General features: G+C 52.3%; 1 protein-coding gene across 1 annotated transcript; it reads right to left on the reverse strand.

The window, feature by feature from the left end:
* Positions 1-3,518: 3,518 nt before the first annotated feature.
* ABCB9 (ATP binding cassette subfamily B member 9) lies at positions 3,519-17,942 on the reverse strand. Its single transcript, XM_034068524.1, has 12 exons — positions 17,825-17,942; positions 15,708-16,398; positions 15,244-15,358; positions 14,641-14,771; positions 13,270-13,475; positions 12,370-12,567; positions 10,748-10,876; positions 9,218-9,406; positions 8,533-8,706; positions 7,200-7,359; positions 6,329-6,465; positions 3,519-5,262 (listed from the first exon to the last, which is right to left on the reverse strand). The coding sequence occupies exons 2-12, from the start codon at positions 16,318-16,320 to the stop codon at positions 4,927-4,929; spliced, it is 2,388 nt and encodes a 795-aa protein (XP_033924415.1). The 5' UTR covers positions 16,321-16,398; positions 17,825-17,942; the 3' UTR covers positions 3,519-4,926.
* Between the last annotated feature and the right edge of the window lie 582 nt (positions 17,943-18,524).

The raw sequence follows: 18,524 nt of genomic DNA on the forward strand, positions 1-18,524 counted from the left end.
ACAGTATGATAACTGCATTGTCAATATGCTGTTAGGAAAAATGGGTTTCTGTCATCTAAAGAGCTTTTCTGTAACTAATTCTTGTTCTTTTTACATGGAGCCGATGGAAGTTCACTGCTCTAGACATCAAGGGATGGATTATTTTAGTGAATGGCAATCAGTATTAGTTAGAAGCAGAATAATACAGAACAATGAATTCATCCCAAAGTGCACAGGGAGAACATACTTATTTGTGCTCAAGTATAACACACGTTGAAAATACCACTTCTCCCTGTGTAGCTGTGCTTGGGTTCTGGTGATGTTGGGGACGAGTGTCTATATTAAACATCTGGTTGGCTTTTGAGTGCTTTGATCAGCATCTGCATGTGCTCAAGTTCTCAAGTCGGCCAGAAAGGCTGCTGAGGTTGACAGACAAGATAATAGGGGTCAGCTGCTCTTGTATAATTATGTATTCTACTTGGAGAGGTAGGAAGGTGCCTTTCCATTCAGCAGTCTTCATGAAACATAAAGGGTTTATGATAGCACAGCTCTTGGACAGAACATGGAGGATCACAGATAAACTGGGATTTTAGGCTACAGGGATTACCCACTATTGCAGTGCTGCAGGCTGAGATTTATCAGCTACTCAGCCTTGGCTCCTATTTGCCTTTGCCGAAATCCTTTCAAAGGGTGACACCATTCACAAGCATTCAAATTGCAAGCAGGCAAAGCAGAGAAGTCAGGGGGTTTATTACAGGAGAAATGGAACATAAAGAATTGGGAAGATTGCAGTGGAAACCATGTCATGGTGAATAAGGAGTCAGGCTTCGGTCTTGGGGAGAACTGGCATCCAGCCTAGTTTAAATTAGATGTTAGGGGTTTTTGCCTTTTAAACTTGATCTTGGATTTCCTTCTGTCGCCTCACATCCTTTTACAGGCAGCAGCACTGTAGCCATGCATATTTATTACATTCAGACATATTTTGCAAGTCACCTTCACAACTTCTTTTCTTTTCCTGGAAAAACTGGTTGGTTATGTAGAGACTGAATTTGCAAGTCTAATCCTCAGCATTTATTAACCCTTATTAGCCTAGTTGCTCAATGGACAGATAAGCCCTCAGCCTTATTTGCAGTTTAATTTCCTTCTATATATTAAAATCACAGTCTATTCTTCTGTTTAGATTTCATAATCCAGATCCCTTCACACATGAAACCAACCTGCACGTTCAGCATCCTGGGAGAGAACCTGTGGTCCTGTTTGAGAGAGAACAGTGGTCTTGCTGCCTGAGAGAGAGCAAGCACTGATGTTAGTGCCATACACCTCCCTTTAGGGAGCCGCAGGCATGAGGAGCTGGTTTGCATACCTGCAAATACTTTCTTTGCCTTAAGCTCATGGTGAAGCTACAGTAAAAGGCAAATGTTCCTCCCCAGACTTAAGACATCTCTGAGTCTGAGCTAGAAGCACTCATTCTATTTGCTTGTGGTATTCCCAGACCTGCTGAAGGCCTAGAAAGCACAGCCACCAATGCAAACACAAGTGCTTATTGAGGCAGAGGTTGGTGCACCAGGAGACAAGTTGTTGGAATAAACACAGCTGTGTTTTTCCCATTACAGTCTTCTCATTTACTGGGTCAGTCAGCCACATACCTTGTTTGTGCAAAGGTGCAGGGTAAAGACATGTCCTTGGGAATAGCTAGTGCTATAGGAGCTGCTCTTGAACATCATCTTGGATAGGGTTCCCTAATGTTTAAAACAAATACAGCTGTGGTTTTAGCTATTAGAGAGAATGGTTAGAGCTTATTAATAGTGGGGAAACCAACCTGCTGTGGAGTATACATATATATGGAGTATATGGAGGCAACCTTTGTAATCTATTGTGCTTTCAATGCTTCCAATTCTACAATGAGAGCCTTGTGCCCCCCAGGTTCCAGACAAACCCCTCGGAGCTCCCTGTGAAGAAGCCTTTTTCCTATGAGGAGAAGAAACATTCTCTGCATGACTGCCCTTGTGAAGCTCCTGAACAGTTTGACTGCGTTCCCATACAAATGTCAACCCTGGGCAAACCCACAACCACAAAGTGGTGGGTTTCAGAGGGAACAGTGGCCTTGTGTCCAGGAGAACAGCCTGAAACACAGACACTGCCCACAGGCAGCAAGACCCAAGGGAGCAGGCAGGGGTAGGAAACAGCTCATGTTCCAGCACTGGAGCAGTTCCCATTGTTGCACTGAGTTAAGCTCATCTTCACCACCAGCCTTAGGCTGAAATGGGCATCTCTGACCCTCAGATTCACTTCAAAAACAAGTTGGAATGATTCCGAAAAGTGGGATTTTCAGTACAGACATTGGGTTTGTCCTGGGCCAGCAGAGATGTCTGCATTAGGGTTAGTGCTGCTGGATGCCCCAGGCGGTGTGGAGCTCCCACCAGGCTGTAAGAAAACCCTCATGGCTTTAGCATTCAGGCAGAGGCATCTGTCACCTGCCAACAGCACCATAAAGGGACTTGAAGCCATGACCTGTAAGGCTCAGTGGAAAAGTAGCCTCGAGTTACCTGGATGCAAAAGAGAGAATTCAGCACCTGTGGCAATGAACAAAGCCAGGTCCTGTTATCAGCTTGGACCAGTGCCACCAGCAGGGACGATCTGCTGTTTCCAAGGTGCCGTTTCAGTTAAAGCTGGACCTGGCCTGGGAATGCAAGGCTGGGATTATCACCAGAACAGGCTTGGGAAGCACAGGCTCCCTTCCTGAAAGTCACTGTAGTCCTTGCAATAAAACTAATCCTATCCTCCAGTTCTCCTTTATGCAGCATGGCCTGGGAGAGACACACAGGATACAATCAAAGTGCCTCTTCCAGCATCTCATGTACAGACATCACCCTATCAGCACTTCCCAGGGTGAGCTGCCTTCACTAGGTCCCAGCTTCCAATTCCCCCCCACCCTCCTCCCAGTTTTATAATGGAGTAGAAATTAATTCCACTTCCATGACCCATTGGCCACATTCTGCTCCCAGGCACTGATAATGATGCAGAATGAATCACTGGCTGCCAGCGCTGGGTGGAACCCCCAACCTCGTCATAGCCACGCAATGCAAACTTCCATGGGGCAGGAATGCATTCCCGTTTACAGACGGGGTGGACCGTGGGGTTCGGAGCGTGGCAGAGGTTTCCCAAGCAGAGGGAGATAAGACAAGGAGAGGTCTCATTCTTCCAAGGCACAGATTTTTATCATATCACACAAGGAAGCAGCTGAAAAGACTCCAGTCACAAAGTGCTGTTCTTTGAGAACGGGTTAGGCTGCTTGCCCTTGCGTAGAGACTGACTGCCCCATGGCATCCGGGATGGAGAGGAGCTCTTAAACAGGTTATTCCTATGGCTTATGGCCATTAGCAGATCCTAAAGGCTTTTACATACCTAATCCTCTGTAGGTTCTTGTCATTCCCTGCGAGGCAGCTAGAACATGGATAGCAGATACACACAGCCATCATCAGAGATGTTACCTTGAAAACCCTGACCGCAAACAACACCCCCACTACATTGGCTCCATGTTGAGTGGCAGAGGTAGTATTTTATTTTCTGAGCATCCCTCCTCAAGGACACTAAAGAGGTTGTAAAACATCACTAAATGGGAACAAAACATCTCCAAGACCGGCAACGCAAACCTGCTGGAAAGGAAAGAGCAGCAGCATTCGGATATCAGAAAACATGAGAGCTAAAGTGCTTGAGATAATGTCTTAACTACACACAGTCTGAAGTCTCTCTTCCCCATAGAAATGCTAGTTTGCAACAGCACCTGCCTGGCTGCATAGGTTTCTTCACCAGTCTATGACAGGATAACACTACTAAGCCAGAGCCATTACCCAGAAGGGGTAGGAGCAACATAGTTCTCTCTCTCCCTCATACTAAGAGCAAGTAATATTATAATAAATACTATTCAAAGGAACACATTTGAGAGTTCAGGCAGCTCAGGTGGGACTTCAAGGGAAGAAACCCTACAGATTTCCCATGCAGAAGTCACCAGCATGGCCTGAAGCTGAACAAAGCTTTGGTGGGTTCATAAAGTGCTGTCTTTTAGTATCTTCCGCCTGTCTTTAGCAGTGTTATCCCTCAAACCAGCATCAGCGTTTGTGAGTTAAAAAGATCTGAAATAAACCAATTTTCAGTGGATGCTGGAGCCAGGCAATTGCACAGTGCACAAAGAGTAAAAAAAGCAAACCCAAAACCAACCCAAACAACAGAAAACCCCAAACCTACCCCAATGATGGTAAAACTTCTCCTCCTTTAAAACAAACACCCACCAAGCACCAAGAGCAAATCTGAAAGCAGCATCTGCCTCCTGATCCCCTGGCTCGTTCCAGCAAGGATGGTTACTACATGGTACAAGCTCAGCAGCAATGGTTGTGAGCCTGAGCCTGCAGGCACTCAGTGCAAAGCTCTCCCTGTGCTCAGCCCCATAGGAGTGATCCAGTTTTCACTGAAGCCAAAGGGAGCTCCCTACAGACTTCAGCAGACTTTGGATGGGCCCCATAGACTGATAGTGGGAACAGAACCTTGGATTACAGTCGGCTTTTCTATCCAGCCACAAAAGCCACCCCCTGAAGTTCCTGAAGGGGTTTTCAATCTTCCCCTCCATGCATGCATTTGACATCCAGTACAGTTAATAGCAGTTACACATGCATATCGACGGGAGAAAAGTCCCAGTCGAGTGGAATTACTGGTAGTAAGAAAAGAAACCCAATAGAAACGCTGGGAATTGCTAAAGACCCAACTCCCTCGAATTAATCCGTTTCCCTGTTTAAACCAGCCGGCAGCTGCCTGCTGGGCTGTAATGCAGGAAGCTCTATAGTGTGTGTTGGTGTGTGCACGGGTGTGTGAGCAAACGGGCGGCGTTCTGCAGCCTGTGGACAAGCCACCTCCTGTCCCAGCATCCCAGCCAGCATCCGGCCATCGCTGCCCTCACTTGGGAGCACTGCTGTTGTAATCGTCCTGTGCCACCGGCAGGGAATGGTCTATCCTGAACTCCTCCTCCAGCCCACCCGGAGCCTTCGCTGTATCCCCCCGGGCTGCAGGTTGGAGGCTGTCTGCGCCGGCCCCCTCCAGTCCCAGGATCTGTCTCTGCACCAGCTTGGAATAAAGGCCTCCTTCTTCCATGAGCTGCTTGTGCGAGCCCTGCTGCACCACGCGGCCCTTGTCCAGCACAATGATGTTGTGTGCCTTCTCCACAGTGCTCAGCCTGTGAGCTATGACGAGCACTGTGTGGTTCTGCAAGTCGCCATAGATCGCCTGCTGAATCTGTGCAGGAGGAAAAGACATTAGTGCCTGAGCATCAATGGTTCTGCTTTGGAAGGAAGAACAGCAGCTTTGTAGTCTCTTTTAAGAAGCCTCTGGACAAGGGATTTGCTCTCCTCTGGCTACAGAGGACACAAGACTCCCTGCAGCACTGCTAGTACCAGCATGTCCATCCCTGCTCTTGCTCTGTCTCAGTGCAGCCAGCCCTCAGGTATGCACACAGGTCTGATCCTGCAAACTGAGTGCTTGTTAGAGTTGGACTGCAGATCTGGAGGCCACGAGGTGTTGGCATGGACTGCAGGAAACCAATCCTGCTCAGTAAAAGGGGGGCTATTTCCTCAGTGCATCAAGGCAAAGCAAGAGAGAGTTGTTTTCCAGCCAAGAGACAGACAATAGCACTAAGGTCTAAAGGCAGGCAGATGGCCACCAGGCCACATTGACACCCCTGGCTGGCACTGGGTACCATGCACATGGCTGAGGATGTGCAAGCCAACAGGGCCAGCAGCGCTCATCCTCTGGGACTGGGAGACATCCTCACACCTCAAGTTTGAGCTATTCTCCTTCACATCATTGAACAAGGGAGGCCAAACTGCTACTGGCAGAGCTGTCACATCCCAGCCACATAAACCAGCTCAGTTTACATTCCTACAAGCGTGGCTTCTTTGGTGCCTTAGCTGGGATTTAAGCTCAGGCAGTCCTGCTCTCCCTAATGCAGTACCAATTTTAGGGTCTTCCTCAGGATTGCATCCTAAAAGGCTGCACAGTTGCTGTATGCCAGTTAACACTTCCCCCATTTAAAAAGGTCAGAGATCCCCATCTCATCAGGTTTATCAGGCGCTGGCTGCTGTGAGCATAGGATTTTCCCTTCTTGGTTGATTATTCTTGATTATTCCCTTCTAATGCTACAGCAGCATTGGAAGCCAATTGCTGCTCAGGAATTAGCATCTTACCCAAAGCTCTGATTGCACCATGTCAACACTAAGCTTGTCCACAGGCTGGAAACTGAAGCTGCAGCCCTTCCTCCAAACCCAGATTGCCTCTTTGGCCCAAACCAGAGTCACCCACTCACCGCGTGTTCGCTCTCTGCATCCAGGGCACTTGTGGCTTCATCCAGGATCAGGATGGGGGGGGCTCGGATCAAGGCCCTGGCAATGGCCACTCTCTGCTTCTGGCCACCTGAGAGCTGGGCTCCTTTTTCACCTGCCTCTGTTGGGTCAAGGTAGAGAGGAAAGAAAGGCTCAAGTTAAAATGAAGAGCTGCCACCAAGTCCAGCTCCAGCCACAGCATCAGGATGGTGTCACGCCTTGAAGCAAAGACCAGGTTAATGCTTCTGCTCACTTGGCAAAGCAACTTAAATGAGCAAAACATCCCTGAGGATGCTGTCATTCCCTCCAGCAGCAACTTCTCCACTGTTGGCCTAGGGTTTGAGGGACTGATGCTCATGGAAACAGTAGAAGTCCTTGAGATCATCCAAACTCAAGCTCTGCCTGCTCACCCATAAACACAAACCACTGTGAGCCTGAGCTGCCCCTCTCCAAGCCCCATTGTCACAAATACACCAGCTTTTATTGCTCTGCATTTACCACAGGTTTACTTTCTTCCTTTGCAGGCGAGTTCTGAGCTTGTCTCCTGATCCCTGCACTGAAGAGTGATGAGGCTGCCAGTGCCACATCTCCATCACACTGCCAGGCACCAGGAGCTGGACTGGTCCGGATGGGATGGGAAACGCTCATCCCGTTGCCTGGAATGGGCTCAGCAATCCTGCAGCAGCTCAGTCAGCCCAAAAGGCAGCCAGGGTGCTGCACCTCTCCATGTAGCTGCCTTACACCACCACCAAGCTGCCAAAGATCAATGTCCATCACTACCTGCTTGACTTTCCACCCAAGGGGACAGTTTGTTTTCCCTCGGCAAGTGCAAGTCCAAACAGAGGGATGTGGTACCTGTGTGGTATCCATCCTGTAGCTCCGTGATGAAGGAGTGTGCATTGGCCTTCTGGGCAGCCTGGACCACTGACTCGAAGGAGGCTGAAGTTAAGCCATAAGAAATGTTATCCGCAATAGAGCGGGCGAACAGCACCGGCTCTTGGCTCACCAGGGACATCTGCAGAGAGGAAGGGAAGAGCAGGGCGTTGGAAGCAGAAGATGCACTGGCCGGTATCACAGATCATCAGCATTTGCTCCTGCTGGGTAAGGCTCAAGCACAGCCCCACCGTTAAACCAAGATACAGACATTCCCATCACTGTTTGCTCTTCTCAGGATGGGAACCAGTTGCAGGGACCAGGCAGGCTGGAAAAACCCTCTCCTAGGCTTTTGCTGATTCCCTCTTCAAGGCCAGTACTCACGCCTGGGCTCTCCTGCATCTTTTAATCCAGAATTAGCAAGTTAGGGACATAGCTGCTGCAATCCCCTAATTGCTTAGCAACAGCCTCCCTGTCCTACCTTACAGCCACTGCTGCTCGCTCGCGCATTCAAGCCTTTGTCAAACCTTCAAGACTGGAATAAATTGAACCCTCCACATTATTGCTCAGAACTGGGCATGGAGGGAGCCAGTGGGACACGGTCATATTTTAATGGACTTCTCCCCATGCTCCTGGTGCCACACCAGGCTTTCTGAACTGAAAGGCTCGCTTGTGTTTTAATGCTCCCTCGGTACGGGCAGGGAATGTAAATTAGACACAGTGACTTTGGCTTCTTTGCCTGTCTCTGATCAATTGTTTGTAGGTTTTCCTGCTGGCTGTGAGGCCATTTGCTCTGGAGGCAAACAAAGAAAGCAGTTACTTGCAGAGGAGATGAAGGCTCATCTGTGCTGAGACACAGATGAGAGCCAAGGGGCCCAGACCCCTTTCGTAGACAAACCATCCAGCCCCTCTGGTGCTCCACTTGCTGCCAGGGTCCTGAGAGGGGTTTAACTCCCCATTATCTGAGCTTTACTTTAAGATCTTAAGTGCTGGAGGAATGCAAAACTCTTCTTGCAAACCTGGTTTAGATGATGATTAATCCAACAACCACAAACATACTTCTACTGTGTCAGCCAACAGATACAAAACAAAACATGGCTTTTGTTCTGGTTTCGGATGGCTCCCCCGTCCCCATGAAACCACTCTCCATCCCTTCCCTTCCACCCCCACTAATTATCCTGGACCACCTCCAGCTTTCTGGACATCTCATAAGTTGCCAGGTCAACTCCAAAGCAACATGCATCCCTACCATCCATCATCCATCCATCCCCTCCGCTCAGGCCATAGCTAGAATACACGTATCAGTCGCTCGTACCACTGAGTGCAGGTACTTGTGATCGTACATGTTAATGGGATGCCCGTCCAGCAGCACCTGCCCCTCTTGCAGAGGGTAGAAGTTCTCCAGGATGTTGACACAGGAGCTCTTCCCACTCCCTGAAGGACCCACCAGTGCAGTCACTTTGCCGGGATGCAGGGTGAAGGACACATTCTGCAACACGGATGGGAGAGCATGCTCAGGTCCTGGCTTTTCCCAAGGGAAAGCAGCTTGGACACTAGGCAAGAAAGGCAGACACAATCTGGCCACGGTGACCCTGTAGGACAGTGTTGTGCTATGTCAGCCATCTCTCCTAGCTCCAAATCTCCCTACGGATGTAGCAGGACCCTAAAACCAGCAGAGCAAACTAACCTCCCTGCTGCCTCCCCCTGCCTCATGACCTCAGCCCCTCTTCCCATGGAAACAGTCCAAGGCAGCTTGGCAGGAAGCCCTGTACCCTGCTGACGTGTTAATGCCTGAGCAGGGAACAAAGACTTTATTAATAAACCTCATTCCCTGTAAGGAAGGTCGGCCCTAAACACCCACTGATCCTTATAATGTGTTTTCCAGCGTGCCACTGAGCCTGCCTTTATGCATCTCCAAACAGGCAGCTGACATTCCCCATGGGATGGGTTATTGCTGTGATGCCTCATGGTGGGGAGCACCCTGTGCCCACAGGGCTCACCTGCAGGACCCGTGCTGCAGAGCGAGTGCGGTAGGAGAAGGTCACGTTCCTGAACTCCACCTTCCCATCCACGTGCTCTGGGGCCAGGGACCCATCATTCACCATCGTTGGCTTGCGGTCGATGAACTCAAACACCTTCTCTGCAGCTCCCACTCCCTGCATCAGGCCACTGTAGACGGAGCCAACAGACTGGAAGGGAAGAGGCAATGGTGAGACCCTCCCATGCAATGGAAGTCAGTCAGTGCCACTCATAGGGAGAGTGGTTGAAGGATTCCCAAGCCTTCTATCATCTGACATGAACTACAGCCATCAGACACAGGGGAAGAAAGGTCATCCCCCTCTGCAGGGTATGGAAGGGGATATATGGATGCATCCAGGGGAAAGGTATCTAAGAGGATGTTGTGCATGGGTAGCCTCAGAGGGGAACAGAACATGGATTGGGAAGAGATGTGCACCAGGAGACACATGACCCAAAGCTCCAGCAAAGTTCTTCACCCATCTCTTTGCTCAAGACCAGCAGCTCCCCAGCACAGGGGCTGAACAGAACCCATGTACTGCTGCGCATCACTCCAGCCCCTAATGATGGCTGGCTCATTCCCTAACACATATCTCAAATGCAGAGCAGCTCCAGGCTGGACCCTTTAGACAACTGTTTGGCAGCTGATAAGGCTGTTTCCTGCTGGGATATATTCCTGGTGGATTTACCATTGCCCTTTCCCAACTACAACCACTGGGTTCTGACACTGGCTTCCCTGGAATAAACCCCTGTCACAGCTGCTCATTTCAGTATTAAACCTAGAGCTGCAGAACAGCTTATTACTGCAGCTGCCTTCCCATCAGGAGATGGGGAAAAAAACCCCAAACCAAGCCAAACACACCCCAAAACCACAGCCTGGAAACACACCAGAGCCTGCAGCCATCTGAACAGATGGTGAGAGCTGGGCAAGCTGCCTCCAGTTCTGCTCTGCCACTGCATAAAGGCTGAAGCACCACCAAAACCACTCCTGGCTGCGAGGAAACCTCAACTTGATGGTTTCTGCCTTGATTAGCCAAGCTTATGCCTTCACAAGGGGAAGGCAGCCCTGGGTGGGCTCCACCATCCCACCCACAGTCCCATCGTGCTAATGCGCTGCCAACGCTGCAGCTTGCAGCCTATCCCAGGGAATAGAAAGGAAAGGAAGAAAGAAAGAAAAGAAAAAGTAATATAATTAAGTTTTAATGAAGCCTGAAATGTACCAGGCAGCTTCATAATCCCTGCATCCAGGGGAACTGCTTGGGAGGCAGCCAGGACTCTGCCCTTCCGCAGGGCCAGCCTAATCCCTTTGGTCCCAATTGCCTTTCCAGGTGACAGGCAGCACATTCAGGTTGCAAGGAGGGGAGCAGGGAGCAGAGGGAAGAATGACCCCACTGGTGGGCAAAGCCACAGCATGAAGGAAACGCATTGCAGGAAAGCCAGCACTGCCCTGGGACCTTCTAGAAGATGAACATCATCTCGATACAGGGTAGCCCAGAGGGATAAACCAGCCTTACCTCCATGCAGTCTCCTAAGACGAACTCATAAATGATGAAAGAGATCAGGTTCCCACTTGTCATCTGCCCTGAGATCACGAGATGCCCACCATAGTAAAGGATGCTGACTTGGACCACCAGGAGAGTCAGCTGAAAGCAAGAAAACACCCCAAAAATCAGCAAGGATATTTTGGTGCCTTTGCAATTACTCACACAACAGCCCACATTTGTCTGCTGACATTTATTGTGAGCCCCAAACTGAGGATCCCTGACAGCACATAGCTGACAGCCATGGCAATGAGCATGGATATGGGAAAACAACAACATGGGCTGATTTAAGGAGCTGGGCTGGCATCATTCAACAAAGCACAAGTCCAGAGGGACAACAGCCAAGGAGGAGTTTACCTGAAATAACAGAGCATCTCATGAACCTCTCCTGTGGGCTGACATCCTCAAGCATAACCATGTGTACTCAAAGGATGCAGTCACCTCACCACTAAAATAGACTTTCTGTATATGACATTTCAATTTAGAACATAAAATCATGGCAACATAAAAAACACTCCTTCTTTGTACAAGTCTCTGAAGCATAACCTCAGCTCTTGCCTGAAATCAGTGTGGGGGATGCCACCTACTCTGGAAAGGAGACAGATGAGCTCTGATATGACAACACCAGCCCCTGCCTTCCTTCATCAGGTTCTGTTCCATGCTGCTCCAGTGCTCTGAAGAGCAGGGATGCTCTGGTGCTCTGTGTGGTGCTTGTGGGACAAAAACAGAGGGAAAGAATTCCTCCTCTATTGCTCTGCCATGATCCAACCTTAGGATCCTGTGCTCCCTCCAGACTCTACCTGGGCTGTGCTAAATCCTTTGATTTCTTTATGCGTGAGCCCTGCAGGAGCAGCTTTTAAGGGGCTCTGCCTCCTTTGCCTTGGCAGGATCTGTGCCGACCCAGTTCACATTCCAGCTCCACATGGGAGCCCAGGAACAAAGCTAAAAATGCTCCAATTCTGCTTCCAGACTTAGGAAGCCATCAGGTCTCCCACAGCTGCATGAGGACACCAGAACTCACAAACCCTTCACCAGAGGGTACTTAGAATGTGCAGAGATAAGGGCAGCCTCACATGAGGGTTTTGCACAGCCTTTGCTATCAGCCGATGCAGAAGCCCCAAACCATCTGGTTTTCAATGATGACAAAGAATTTGGGGGGAAAAAACAACAGAACAACCAAAAACCATCCCCAAACCCCATCAGCCTCCCCTGCCACCACCCACACAGGGAGAATCTGCTTGTGAGCTGAAGCTGTTTCCCAGCCGGAGCCCCGGAGATGAGCTGGCACAGGCACGCAATGCAGCAAGGCAGAGCACGGGGTTTTCCATGACCTTGAGCAGTTATCAATTCCATTATTATTTGCCAGAGAAAACAGGCTGCTCAGTGGCACGATGCAGCTGCCCTAAGGGGAATGGAATGTACTTTGAGGAGCAGGAAAGTAATAACAGAGACACAGCATCCCTGGCAGTGGATATTAAAGCTGGGCTCAGCCCGTAAAGCTCCTTGAAAGTGGAAAAGTGCCATTGCCCCACGTGCATTTTGGGATCTGAAGCAATTCCCTGCCCATTCCCAGCTCCACAACGGGAGCCACTTACCCCGCTGGACCACACATAGTAGGTGTAAGCCATAGCCTCCCGCTTGTTGAGCTTGTAAACCTGCTGCAGCTTCTGCCAGTACACGTCTGCCTCAGCTTCCTCGTTGGCAAAGCTGCGGACGGTCTTCATGGCAGAGATGGTCTCCTCAGCAGTGTTGTTGGCCTTGGCCAGGGCGCTCTGCACATCCTTGGAGAGCTTCTGCAGGGAGCAGGGGGAGGCAGAGGGGGCTCAGCAGGCACTGGGCTGCCCATGGAGCATCTCCCCACACGCCCCAGGCTCTGCTGGGCTTGGGGAAAGAAGGCACAGTGACATCCTCCAGGCCATGGGCAATGGGAATGAGCACTGGGATACATCCACACTTGTGCCAGGAGCAGAATGGATTCATTGCGCTGTCCCCAAGGGGGGACTTGGTCCTGGGGCAGGATTCCTGCTGATGGGACAGGGTCAGACTGGCCCATGAGCTCTTCCAGGAGTTCCCAAGTAAAAGGGACAGGTTTGGAGACCAAGGGTTGCTCCTTTCACAAGCTCCTGACCCACAGGAGGAGCTGGCCCCAGGCAGAGTGAGGAGCTCGGCAATGGGTTTAACCCCCACTGGGTCATGGCAAAATGAGAGGAGAGACTGCACAAGGACAGGCACACACAGGACATCCCATGGCCAAACTGCCTCTCCTGTCAGACCCAAGATGCTTCCACTCCTGAGCTTGAAGCAAGGAAGAGTCGAGGCTACACTTGTCTGCCCATACGTGTTTAATGCCACCATCCTGCCCCACTGCCAGCACCAAAGCACTCAGACATCAGTCCCACCACTGCCAAAGCCACCCACAGCCTCCACAGTGGCTTCAGGAGGGGAACAGCCCAGCACTGCAGCACACTGCAGCCACACCAGCTACTCCTGCCTACCTTGTAGTACTTCCCATAGACATCAGACACCAGCATGATGATGGGGAAGCCCATGAAGGTGACGAGCGAGAGCTTCCAGGAGAGGCTGAACATGAAGAAGATGACCCCTGTGGCCTTCACCACGTTACGGAGGAAGATGTTGATGTTCTGGGAGACCAGGTCACTGACGATGGTCGTGTCCGATGTCAGGCGGGAGATGACATCCCCTGCAGCAACAAGGGGTAGGGGAAGGGGAGAGCAGGGACACGTCACTGCTGCCCCATGCCAGGGGCCACATGGAGCTCCCCATTCAACCCATTCCCTCACTGGGGTTATAAAGGGTGGCATGGAAGGGGGGAGGCTCCACCACTGCGGATGGGAAGCAGAACAGAGGAGCTTGGACTGCTGCATGCAAGAGGGACATCAACGATGGCCCCAGGACAGCAAAGGGGACTGTGGCAGCATCCTATACTGGCATGCACACTGTAGGCACATAGGTGCATGCGTGGAGCATCTGCTGGACCACTGAGTGCACCTCCAGAGCTGTTAACCAAATCCCAAGTTATATCCAATGGATGTCAGGAGCCCATCAGAAGCTGCTGGCACTTTTCCTCACCATCCCGGCAGGACCAGCCAGGGCTGTCTGGGTTTATCCATGTGCTCTGCAGCCTAGAGCTGCAAAGGACATGGGCCCAGCTGCTAAGGAGTGAAGCTCTTGTGGTGCCTGTTGGTGAAGCTGAATGTTACAGCCAGCAAACATCACCCTCAGTTCCTAAACACTCCATACTGCTTGGGTCCAGCTGAATTCCCATGCTTTTGTTTAAGCTCGGAGTTACCCGTATCCCACTTCCAACATCATCTGTGATGTCCTCAGCTACCAGGGCACTGTGCAGCTATTGCTAAATACAGCAACAGCCTCAAAACTAAAAATACCACCAAGACTGAATTAAATGGGCAAGAAGTTACAGTGTGCTGGGACCACACCAGAGCAGCACGGACCGGGACAGGATGAACTGCAAGCAGGGAGAGCACCAGGCACATCCAGTAAGCTTCACCCATCTGAGCTTCCTGATGCCTGCAGCAGAACTGGAGAGTGGCCACCAGCAAGCACTGACAGGAGGGATGGGAGGAGGAAAGTGAGTGTTTGAGGGATGAGATGAGAATGGGAGACTGCGGAATGTCAGGCTGATGGTGGCAATGGGACATCCCCAGGGTGCTGGGCAATCCCATCCCAACCCCATAACAGGGGGAAACCAAAGGGAAGAGCTTTCTGCTGCTATTTCTAAACACAAGCACTTGGGTGCTGTCTCTGGCTGTGTGCTGGTGGGGCAAGGCAAGGGAAACACAATACTGGTATAGGATAGAGCAAATCCAGGGGGAAGAGGAACCAACCTGTGCGATTCTCATCAAAGAAGCTCATCTCCTGAGCCACCAGTGACCTGAAGAGGCAGTTGCGGAGGCGAATGTTCAGTCTTGCAAATATGAGTGTAAAAACTCCACCCCGGATACCTGCGGCAAATGAGCTAATTGCAGATAAGAAACGTTATAGACCAATGGACACAAGACCCAGCCCCAGCAACACAAACACCCCAATGCCCAAGGGCTTGGTACCACTTCCCAGCCTAGGAAGTGATGGCTAAACCAGCCCGCACCTCTTCTGGGTGCTATCAGCATGGGGATGGCTGGTCCTAACCCCAATAGTGACACACTTCCAGAGGGGACACTGCTGCTGGGACAGCATTCCTTTGAAAACCCATTCCCTGGCCGTGTTCCTGCTCCCCCACCACCAGCACACAGATGGGGAGGGCTGCACAACAGCCTCATGAGTGCCACCACATCCTCTCTGCACTGTGGCAGCACACAGAAATCAAAGCGCATCCCTGGAGGCTGGTAGGGACTTGGCAATGGGACAGCCCATGCCCACTGCCGCTGGGAGCTCCTATGGGAAAACCCCAATTCCTCCTATTCAGAGCCAAAAGCAGCCCCTATGATTACCTTCCTATGGCGAGCAGCGACATGACCAGCACTGCCGTGGAGAAGCGGTCCATGCTCTTCTGCACCACGATGCCATCAATGGCCAGCCCTGTGTAGTAGGGCAGGAAGGTCTCTCCTGCCAGACAAGCACAGAACATGGGGTTTGAGCTCCACGGCACAGGATCAGCACAGGATCAGTATTCCCACTGCAACAGCTTGTGGACAACCCCATCCCCACCACAAAGAGACTCAGCTATCACACAAGATGTCACAGGAGGTGCAGCCCTCAGTGGCACATGGGGATGTTTCATTTCCCAGTGTATTTTATCCCCTATTCCCTTTTTCTTTGCCTCATTGCATTTTTTATCCATCCTGTGTGGGATCCATCCCAAAAACCAACCCTGGGATGCTGCCAAGCCCCCCACTATGGCTCCATCCTGGTGAGGATGGGAGCACACTGCAGCTCCCCATGTCCCTTCACTCACCCAGCGCAGCCACGAGGAGGAAGAAGGAAGCAATGCCCAGGAAGAAGGCATCAGGCTTGGTGTAGGACAGCAGTTTATGGATGGTGGGACCCGCTGCCTCCTCCCGCTTGTCCCGTGGGGTTCCCCCATCACAGCTCTCCTCTGCCTCAGCACGGGATCCAGCCCCAGGCCCCAGAGCCTCGCGGGATGAGGTGACACAAGCCAGAAGCTGCCATAGCCCAAAGGTGGCTGCCAGCGCCACGTAGGTCCAGGCAAAGAGCCCCCAGAACCAGGGGTCCCTGATGGTCCTCCGCACCTCCGAGTACAGCAGCAGCTTCACCATCATGTAGATGCCCATGAGGAGGCAGACGATGGTGATGAAGGTCCGCGATGCCCTGAGGCGCCGGGGGCCATAGGCTGTGTTGGTGGCCACCCCGATGGCAGCCCCCAGCAGCACACAGCTGCGGTACAGGCAGCCCCCCCAGATGTCCAGCAGTGAGTTGAAGATGTTGAAGTGCCTCAGGTCCTGTAGGACATCCCGGCCGCTGCGGCCATGGGTGTAGAGCAGTGTGGTGACCACCACATCGGCCCCGCTGAGCACCAGTGTGCTGGCCACGGCCTTCCAGGCGCGCATCCTTGATGCTGGGATGGGGTTCACCAGGGCAGTGAGGGCAGCTCTAGCACAGGCAGGACATGGTCATGTCAGCTTCTGCTGTGGGGCGAGAAGTGGGAGATGGGGTTGTTATTCACCCTGGGAAGATGGCAGGGAAAGGGAAGCAAGATGGGAGGACAACCATACCAGCCCAGCCTGACCCCAAACACCACTCTCTGCTCCTTCCTCCCCTCCCCTGCTCCATACGCTCCAAGATACTCCATAAAACAAGAAGCACAAATGAAGACATGTTTCCCTCCCAGATGCCTCCACCCATCCTGAATCCCAGAGCAGAAACCTGCACAGCTCAGTGGGGATCTGCACCCCTGCTTGCTGTGGTGGGGCTGGCCAGGAGGTCCCCAGCAGCCTGGTGATGCTGGGATACCTGTCCTGTGCTATGGAGCTCTGAACGTGTTAAACTCAGATACTTACTGAGAGCCCCTCTCCACCTTTCCTGGCACAAAGCTGAAGCAGAGCACTCAATGTGAACCACATGAGAGCAGAAGGGAGAGCAGCTTGGCTTCATTAACAGACCCCCCACCACCAGAAGAAGAATAATCACAGGCACAGCAGCCTGTCACACCTTGCCCTGTGGAATATTCACTTGGGATAACCCACTAACCCCCTGTGTTGGCACCATGCAGTTCAGCCACACAACAGAAACCCCCAGTTTCCAACCCAAAGGGGTTGGAAATCCACAACCGCATCCCATGGGATGGATGCCCCCTTTGCTGTGACTGGTGGCAGGGATTGAACTGATAGAGGAAAGGTGAAAAGCTCGACTTGGTTTAAACCCCACCTGCTCCTGCACTATGCCCAAAGGTGCCACGTGTGGGCACGAGGGAGGGACCTGATCCTTGGACTTGCGCTGGCCAAGCAGCCCGTGACGGTGCATGGTGCGGGAGGGACGGCACAAGGATGCCATGCGCTGGCCATGCACCGGCTTCCGTGACCGCAGCCACCTCTGCAGCCACCCGAAAGCAAACGATGGGGAGAAGGGCACCTCCCGGCACAGAACCCATGGCCGAGAGCACGCTCGGTGCTTGGGCAGGTGGGATACACGGGTAAAAAGTGGAGGAAAACGTGGCAGAGGCTGCAGGGTAGGGAATAACGAAGGTCTATGGGGTCGGGAGGGATGGGGCAAAGCGGAGCAGAGGTGCCAGGGAGGAGCTGGACACGCTTCCCAGGGTGCTCGCTGCTGCCATCCGCTGCAACGCTGCGTGGATCCGGCCCGGTGAGGAGGAGGAGGAGGAGGAAGAGGAGGGGGCGGCCAGCGCCGCTCTCCGCCACCCGCAGAGGGGTCCCCAGCTACGCGGATGGAAAAGCCGAAGCCGCTTCCCTCATCCCGGCTTCCCTCTGGAACGGATGCTTCTCCCACGGGAGACTCCCGGGAAGGGCCGTGCCTGCCATGAAGGGACATACAAACCCCCCCGCACCCCGTTCCCCCCCGCACCGCAGAGGCAGCGCAGCCCCGGACGGCTCTTACCGGCTGCGGCAATGGACGGGAATCAACCGGGAATGGACTGGAATGAACGGGAATCAACCGGGATGAACCCGATCCTGCCCGGCCCAACCCGGCGCCGCCGGCGCGTCCCGGGAACAAGGTCGGGAGGGGGCGTGGCCTACACATGACCACGCCCCCTGACCACGCCCCCTCGCTGCGGCCCGCTCCCGGCCCCGCCCGTGGTGCTATCGGGAGCCCCGCTATGGGTACCGGGAGCCCCGCTATGGGGTACCCGGACCCCCGTTCTCAACCCCGATGAACAATGTCCTAACGCGGCCACCGCAGCCCCAGGGGTTTCCCCACCTCAGGAAGTTCTCTGTTTGTGAAATTGAGTTATTTGTTGTGTTACTGGATTGGGTTTATTTCCTTTCTGCAGCTGGGGGGGGGGGATACAACACAGGACGTGGCTTTCAATACAGCCAGGACAAAGTCAGCAAAGTTTCTTCTATTAACCCTTAAATAGAGGCTTAAACTAACTCCTGAACAGGGGCCTGACAGGGGTTTAAATGAACCTGACACAGAGACAGGTGATTTCCAACAATCCCACTTTAATCATTATTTCCCCCTTCAAGCTCCCACACCAGTGCTCAGGCATCAGTGCATCCAGCTGGGCTATAGAGGTGACAGAAGGGCTGATCAGTGTTATCATCCCTGCGGTTTTGGAGCACCCTGTAACCCTCAT

The sequence above is a fragment of the Melopsittacus undulatus genome, chromosome 12, assembly GCF_012275295.1.
Source record: "Melopsittacus undulatus isolate bMelUnd1 chromosome 12, bMelUnd1.mat.Z, whole genome shotgun sequence".
NCBI classification, from domain to species: Eukaryota; Metazoa; Chordata; class Aves; order Psittaciformes; family Psittaculidae; genus Melopsittacus; species Melopsittacus undulatus.